The sequence below is a fragment of the Theobroma cacao genome, chromosome 7 (assembly GCF_053813885.1).
Source record: "Theobroma cacao isolate CCN51 chromosome 7, ASM5381388v1, whole genome shotgun sequence".
Classification (NCBI taxonomy): domain Eukaryota; kingdom Viridiplantae; phylum Streptophyta; class Magnoliopsida; order Malvales; family Malvaceae; genus Theobroma; species Theobroma cacao.
Window position 1 is genome coordinate 5,878,312 of NC_142645.1, and position 8,722 is coordinate 5,887,033.

Sequence of the window (8,722 nt, forward strand, 5' to 3'; positions counted from 1 at the left end):
TATAGTAACAAGTAATAGAGAATAAACTTTTTAAAACAATGTCCAAATTTATACAGTAACAAGTAAATTTTTTTAAATATTTTATTTACTTTTAAGAATTTTTCCATGAATACCAAACAAATATAAATTTTTTATAAATTCCAAAAGGAACAATAAGGGAAGTGTTTGGTTGCAGAGATTAAACTATCCTCCTCCAAAGCTTATCCAAAAACCCAGAACAAACCCCTAATTGAAACCAAATTAAGTAAGAAAGAACTTCAACATTATCCAACGATACATGTACCTTTCCCTTCTCTTTCTCTTCGACAGGCAGCCATGTCCAGAGGAACAGAAAAGCTAATAAAGAGTGTGAAGCAATTCGCAGATAACCAATACAAGTTCTTCACAACTAGATATGGGCAACAAGTGATTGACATTTTGGAGTTTCCTATAAAAGTAGTGCTCTCTCCTTTCACTCTTGCCTTTGACATTGCTGGCTCCGCTCCTCGTGGCTTTGGCATCCCTGAGTTTATCTCCAAGCTCTCCTACACTTCTGTCTTTGTAAGTTTTTCCTTTGTCAGGTCTAAGTCTTTTGCTCAAATGGGTTGTAACTTTTTTATTCCTTTTGTTGGTTGGTATGTTCTTGTTTGTTATAATTGCAATTTGCTGAAATGGGTAATTGTGCAATCTGTTAAAGTTTTGAGCTTTTTGTTGAAAGTTGTTTTTTTTTTTTTTGTCTTTTTTGGTGCTCAAAATTTGATGGTATCTGTCATTTTTGTGAAACAAGTAGTTGGGTCTTTGCTAATTGCCACTTTGTTTATTGGTTTATTGCTGAGTGATGTTCTATTGAAAGATGCATTTGAGTTAAAAAATTAGTGCTCATAAATTTCAATTTATTTAGTGTCCGTTTTGAGTGGTACTAATCACCTGATGAATTGGTGGCTTAGTTTTTGACTTGTTTACCTGATGGTTCTTTTAACTTTGACATTTTCGACATAATATATGGTTGAACTTCTGTATGCTTACATTACTTTAAGTTTTTACATTTCAAAGATTAAGCATTTACAATGAAACTATAGTATCTAGTTGCCGTATATTCCTTATAAATGCTAAATTCTGAAAGGGCATAGAAACAACATGCTGTGTGCTCCATTGACCGTGTGCATCAAATGTGCCCATGTTGGTTGTTCTTTTAATGATTTACCGTTCTAAAGGTTAGAGAAGGGGTAGCCTGACTTCATTGGTTTTAATTCTTTTTTCATGGGTTGATTGCAGGCTATTGCTGCTTTAGGAACCTATGATATTGCATTAGAGCTGGGAAAGAAGGTGATATGTCAAAGGTGCATTTCAGTATTCCTTCAAAGTTATATTTTGGATACTGCTCATCATTAATTAAATTCTAATTTCATAGAACTTGTGGCATCTTAATGTGCTACTCCAATTTTACTGTTACATAAGTTGGATTCTGGATTATTTTATCCTTCTACTTTCTTCTAAAGAGATGAAGAAGAAAGAAAACATTTTACACTTGAGATTTATTATATCATGTGGAGAATATCAGTGCTGATATTTTTGTTAAAGCAAAGACTATTTCAACTTTTTGGTGTATGTTTAATATTGATTGTTACTAAAGAAACACTAAACTTTTGGCACACACATCAACTGTGTCATTTATCACTTTGGTGAAGTAGATCTGACAGAAAATTAGAAGCCAACTTTTGTTTAAAAGCTTATGTACACATGATTTATTTCTTTACCTTTTTTCCACAACTCTCTTGAAGTTTCAGAAATGATTATTACTAGCTTTTTGTGTTATCAATAACTTGAAATTTGAAATGTAACTTTTAAATGAAATGCCTTCTTACACGAGATTGGTCTGTCAAGTTCAGGAACTGTCGAACCTGCAATGGATGGATGGCTTTGCGGTGTACTATGTGCAAAGGATCAGGGAAGGTGCACTACCAAGTGAAAAATTACACCTTGAGAAGGTAGATTAACCTCTGGTCACTGTTTTCAGACTGTACACCTGTAACTATATCTTCTCCTCATTTCTTCCATGGCATAGACCATACAAAAGAACAAGCTTATTGAGCTTGGGTACAATAGAGTTTCTTAAAGATGTTCAGTCCACAAGACACTAGGGTCTTAGGCTTGGGTGGTTAATATTTGGAGGTTGAATTGCTTTATGATCTTAGCTGACTTTGTTTAGGTCTTCAATCCTTAATCCAGCTCAATTATGGTTGTTTTATTATTTAATCGTGAATATTCTCTCTGAATCTCCTGCAGTGGGGAGAAGGCAACTGCAGAATGTGTTGCAGATGCTATTGCTGATAATCGAGCAGAGCTGGTGCACCTTCCATCCTCTATTGATCTTAATACACCATTGCCATCTAAAGACTGCCCAACTTGTGATGGAACGGTGAGTCTTACATTTCTGGGCATATTGCATTTAGTTGCTGAAAGTCTTTCCTGTTCAATTCTACTATCATCCTTCATTGCTGAGTTCTTTTAACTGGAAAGTTTTGAGTTTTGATCCTTGGGTGAAACATGTGTAATTTGCAGGGAGTAATGCACTGTCCTGAATGCAAGCACAAATTACAAGTCAGGATCTCTGCAGATGATGTGAGTTGCTCTGTTTCTGTTTAGTCTATGGTATGCTTTGCATTTGACATTATGTTCTCCTATCTTGAACAAAAAAGACATTGTAAATTTCTTTGTGATCAACTGGCTTCTGTCTTTATCACTATCTTGAAACATAGAATCAATTGCAATGACTATCTAGAACCATTATGCTTTGACAATTTGTTGCATGATATATCTCAATGCTAGAAAGTGATTCACATTGCCCTTTTCTTTTAACTCAAGCAATATATGCTTTGAGGATATGACCAGGTTTTGTTGGGGACATGCTATGGCTTTAATTATCTGTCATGTTTAATATATTATTGTCCCTTTTTGTTAAGGGAAGAAGGCTGTTATGCTGTAATTAACTTTTCCTTAAAAGTCTTATTACATTAGATTTTTGGCTTGAGATGCTATATGATGCATATTGGGATGGGATACCTTCTGAAATATTTTAAAGATACAATAATTAATCAATAAATTAACCAAAATACACCTGTAATACAAAATGTCTAAATAAAGGTTCAACTTTGATCAGAAATAATCTAAAAAGTAGCACCAGCTTGGAGATAAGAATTTTTGTTTTGGCCGGTTTAGATCTTAGAGTTTAAACCATGTGCAAACTGTATTAAAGATATGGATGAAGAAATTTTGGAGGATACGGGGTTTGTGCATTAGACTATAAGCTTTCGTTTTTTTTTTCTTTTTTTCCCCCTTCTACTTTTGTAATTGATTGCATATCTTTGAAACATTCAACAACTCTTGTTTTAAATGTTATTCACTTCTACTAGTGTTGTAATTTTCTTGCTTATTTCATGCTAAAGTTGCCCATCCTTAAATTTGGTGTGCTTTTTGTAGATAATGGAACCTCCATGGAAAGCCTATAATATCCTAAGGAAGATGGACTATCCATATGAGGCAAGTATCATAACTTATCGCTCCTTATTTGTTCTTTTCAATGTTAAAGGTCGCTTAGGGCATTTCTATATTATTAAATAACTGAATTGCTAAGGGGAAGAAAATAAAGATAACATCTCATGGTTCTCTACAATCATTAATAAATTCACTACAATACCAACAGAGTCTTATTTCTGTTTTTAAACTCATATGCCATATTTTTTATATATCTAAAGACTCAAGATCCTAGAATTTGTACGTAGATGATTACTTGTCATATAGTTTACATTCTTTTTCTTATTTAATTTGATATTTCTTGGTCAAATTTACTGTTTCAGCACATAGTTCACAGCATGAAAGACCCCAGCATTGCAGCATTTTGGTTGCTTACGCTGCCTCAGATTGTGGGTGGATTTGACTATGATGATGATGTGAAGCAGAAAATTTGGTGGCAATACAAGGTATAGGTGTTTATGATCTCACTAATTGTCTATGATATCGTTTGTAATCCTGGATAATTAATGGATAGCCATTTATGAGATTAATAGTGAACAAAATTTGTTAGAAGTCAATTTTACATAATAAATAAGAGATATAGGTATGTATGATCTCACTACTTGTTTGAAATTTATCTTCTTATTACATGATGTTTACTTTTAGCAGTCAAAGAATCTTTTATTGCATCAAATGCAGTTTGTTTAAAAGGAACTTCTGCTCTTGTAATTGCTTGAGTTTCTCTTGGATTTAGGAATCTATGCGGTATGATCAACTTCGAGATGTGGTGGCCAAGCGAAATCCTGGCTGGGAGCACTTGCAGGAAGTAAGATAATGATTTTATTTAATGTAATCATTAAATTTTTTGGTAGCATGTCTGTGATAACTTTTATGAGCAAAACATGCATGATATTGTTTATGAGATAAATCATGTGTAAGAAAACAGAAAGTCTTTGTTTCTATATGTTTTTCTAAGGGCTTGTTTGGGTGTAGAAATGCTTTCATATGTTCATTTTCCATGAAAAGATGGGGGGAGAGGTGGGGGATCTTCTTGTTATTCTCACTTTTAGCCTCTTTGCCACCTCATCCTGTGAAAGATTTTACAAGTTTTGATGAGCCAAACGTGTTTCATTTAGTTTGCCATTTTCACTAGAGTTGGAAGAGAAAAGTATTGAAATTATTCAATGACCAAACAGGCTTGGTATATTGCTGAATTGATTATTTTGGGGGATCATACCTAGTGGAGTTCTTTTGATAACTCTCCACCAAGTTGGTGCTCTATATGGTTCATACTTACAAAGTACATATAAGTCCTTTTATTTGGAAAGTTGATAATGTGAATTAATTTGACATTCACAGGCCTTGATTGCCATAGATCCTGTCCGTGCTAGAGATGACCCTGTTGTAGTGAAAAATATCCCTTATTACAAGGCCAAGAAGGCATTGGAGGCAGAAGTGATGAAACTTGATCCTCCTCCACGGCCACAGAATTGGGGTGTGAGTATCCTCTGTTGTCATATTACATAATTCATATATTTGATCTGTTTGAAACAATTGTGGCAATAATAGGACTAACTGCAGAGTGTTTGCAGAAGCTGGACCTTCCCCTAAATGCATCTTCCTGGAGTGAAGACGACCTTAAAGATCCAGCAAAACTGTATGAAATGACTGTTCTTCTTAATGCTCAAAGAGAAATTGCTGATAAACTTTTAGATACTCAGTGGGAAACAAAATGGCGTCAAGAGAAGGTTTGTAACTTCTGATTGATTCCTTCTAAAAAAAACCCTGTGTGGTATGTCAGCAATTCAATAACGACATTTATGATTTTTAAAATAGTTAATGTTCCGTAGATAATGGTTCTTCAATGGCCTCTTTACTACTGAAAGACTTGAAAAGATAAAAAGAGAACCCTATAAGTTTTTGTGATTTGTTTGTTGAAAAGTGGAATGTTGGATTTAAATTGCTTCAGTTGGGACCTTAAGGTTTTTACCCAAAGGCAAGGTGATCTCCTGCACTCATGCACATGTACCTGTACCAACATCCATGTGCCTTGCACATGCTCACAATCACACACACACATGCACATGCATGTTGCATGCTAAACTGTGAAATTGTCTGCAAGTGCATAGAGAGGAAAGAATCCATAAAGTTGGCAGAATTGTGTTATGTAAAATATGCCTCTTAGAGGAGCATGTGGTTAACAGAAAACAAACAAATACATTTAACTTGTGTATTTCAATTGCCTTTCCTCATTTTCTCTTAAAACTGCTTTCTCCATTGCTACAACTGATTCAATCTATCTTGTTTTATTGGTGTACTTACTGTCAAAACCAATATTTTTTTGTTCATGGTTTTCTGATATTTGATTTTCAGTTAAATGAGATGTTGGAGGAGAAGGTGCGTCCATACATTCAGAACATTGATAATAGTCTCCTTCCTCAGCCAATTGTAATACAATCCCAAAATCGAAATCAAAAGGTTCGAAGTTTTTTACTTTCTTTGCTTACAAATGTAGTGTAATGGTCATTTTTATGCTCCTTAAATGGCCTGTTTTACATTCTTTTGTCATTGGTTGAATTCTAAAGTTGATCCCTCTATTATTTCATTTCAGTGGTTTAAGTCCCTCTACCTCAATTTTAATAAATTTAATCTTTACATTTTATTGAAAGTTAATTTAAGAACAATTGATAACGACATTAAAATTATGGCATTAATTTCAGCCATATGGCAATTTTTGTTGATTACTTGACATGAGAATTTGAATTTTTTTTGGCCACATGGCACATATTTGCTCAGAAAAGAAACCATTCATTTTAAAATATAATAAAAAATTGTTTAATTTAGAATCTAAAAAAATAATTATTATGTAATCGAAGTAAAATGTGATATTTTTAGATTGATATTTGTCCCATGGTCAAAAAATTAATTAATCTCATCATATCATGTCATTAATAAATGCCATGTCATACAAATTAACATTAAACTTTTAACTCTGTTATTAGCTGTCCTTAAATTGATTCTTAATAAAAGTGTAGGGATTAATTGAGGTAGAGAGATTAAAATTATTCAATTGAAATAAAAAGGGACCAAATTCAAATTTCGACTTTTATCATTTCATATAAGGTTCTGTTTGCTTGGTCATCATAAAATGATATATTAGTCATGGTTCTATGCTAAGAAATAAAAAACTACAAAAGATTGCTACTTGGACTGTGGCATTGCTTATGTTCGTGAATTTTTCCATTTCCATTTTATTCTGCCATTGCATTGCATGGATGCTCTAAATGTTGCTTTCTGTATTAGTGGTTTTTAAGTTGATTTCTTGTCTTCAAGATGGAGCTTTTCAAAGTAAGATGTCTCCTTGGAGCTGTGTGACCTATATGATTCTATCCTTATTGTAGCACATATTAGATATATATTTTAGGAGATTTTGTAACTGCTAATATGGTAGAAGGTCATTAAGCATGTGGACCAGTGACTAAGGGCTGGGTTTTTAGACATACCGTGTGGAAGAAAGAAGGAAGATATATAATAATTTTATGGGCTTAGTTTTTGAGTATTCCCAAATTTCGGACCTACATGATGTTAGATTCTTTATGTTGGACATTGGCCTAGGAACAATTTTGTCTTACACTGGATATATATTCAATGGTAGTGCATTCACAATCTATGAATGGTTTACATTTAGTTGCTATCCCGGAAACCTTATTTTGGTGATAGTGAGCCCAGTTTGATAGAAATCATTAAGCTTCAACATGTGAAGTCTTCGACTTTGCAGTGTTTCATTTTAATCGGAAGCTGTTAATGTTGGTAACTTGTGTTCATGTTGCAGAGGGCTAGGCGAAGGAGATGGTTATTTTTCTAAATCATTCCACCCATCTTTGTATCTGGTCACCACATTGGCTATACTTCTCCCATTTTCCATGTTGTATATTTTTATTTAGGCATGAAAGTTATACTATGCTTTTTCAAATCCCAAACCATTGATTATTGTTTTTAATGTAATGAGTATTGCTTGCCCCTTACAATAAGCATAGGGATATGTAGAGTCAAACATGGTTAAGGTTTCGTTCCAAAAACCAGTCTTTTTCTACATGGGAAATAATTAAAATGACATGTTGAATCGGTCCATTTGGATTTTCTGGATTGGTAGTTGTTCCAAACCTTTATTATTAAGGTAAAGAACGTGCTTGACAAGATGAAAAATGCAAGTGTGAATAAAAGAACAAAAAAAATGGAACTTTTCTTTATGATGCAGAAGGTTAAGGCAGAGGTTGGAGAAGATAGTTTTTGAGTCGAAGAACGAGGTTTTCAGACAGTTGATGAGTCCTTACTCACTAAGCTAAAAATGTCTTCCATGGGGTCAATAGAGAGATGTAGGTCTACCCTTTCTTTTAAGTTATTACGACTTGACTCAACCTACTGCAAAACCAATTTTTGAGTTAGAAGTATGAGTTTTTCTATCTACTTGATGATTGATAACGAAGGGGTTGGCCCCAATCAACTTGGGATGGAACTTCCAAGAAATGATCATCTAGACAAAGCAAAACTGTAAGAAACTCCAAGCTTGGGCTAATGGTTACGCCTACCCTTGGTACAAAGAGTCAGCCTCATTCAAGTCTTTTTCCTTAGTTCTCCTGTTTATCTGCCCGCTTGTGAAGTTCCTGCATGCAATAATTGAAGGAGATAAAATTCTTACATTTGTCAAAAACACAAGCAGGGAATAACTGGTCAGTTTTGCCGACACGATGGCAACAGGGCCAATCACATCACTTTATCTAATCACGTTCAAATCAATAAAACTTTTGAATAATTCGAAAACAATATTACAGAAGCTTTGTTTGGCTCCATCTTTGGTCTTTCTCTTACCAACAAGCTATTTGTTTCCACACGATTTCCATGAAATAAGCTACTTTTTCTGATGTTTCTTATGGCTCGCGTCTTCTGGCAATGGCTGTAGATTTTGTTTCTTTTCTGGTGTTCTTCGTTTGCTTGGGGCTTGTTCTGCTGTTCCTTGGTCTGTTTTTATGTCTTCCTCTAGATTGAGTCTTGGTGTTTTATATCGATTGGCTTGGTTCTGTGTTGGGTATCTGTTTTGTTCCTAAATAGAGAATTTTATGTTCCTTTTCCTTATTAATAAATTTATTATACTTTAAAAAAAAAAATCAATAACAAAATCAAAAGTAGTGCACAAGAGCATAATTAAATTTAGGAAACAAGACGACTACAA

General features: G+C 33.9%; 1 protein-coding gene across 1 annotated transcript; it reads left to right on the plus strand.

Moving 5' to 3' along the window:
- Positions 1-238: 238 nt before the first annotated feature.
- On the plus strand, positions 239-7,623 carry EMB2737 (embryo defective 2737). Its single transcript, XM_007021449.3, has 12 exons — positions 239-540; positions 1,255-1,319; positions 1,869-1,967; positions 2,266-2,398; positions 2,542-2,601; positions 3,460-3,519; positions 3,837-3,959; positions 4,247-4,318; positions 4,852-4,989; positions 5,085-5,240; positions 5,866-5,970; positions 7,325-7,623. The coding sequence occupies exons 1-12, from the start codon at positions 316-318 to the stop codon at positions 7,355-7,357; spliced, it is 1,269 nt and encodes a 422-aa protein (XP_007021511.1). The 5' UTR covers positions 239-315; the 3' UTR covers positions 7,358-7,623.
- The last annotated feature ends 1,099 nt before the right edge of the window (positions 7,624-8,722 follow it).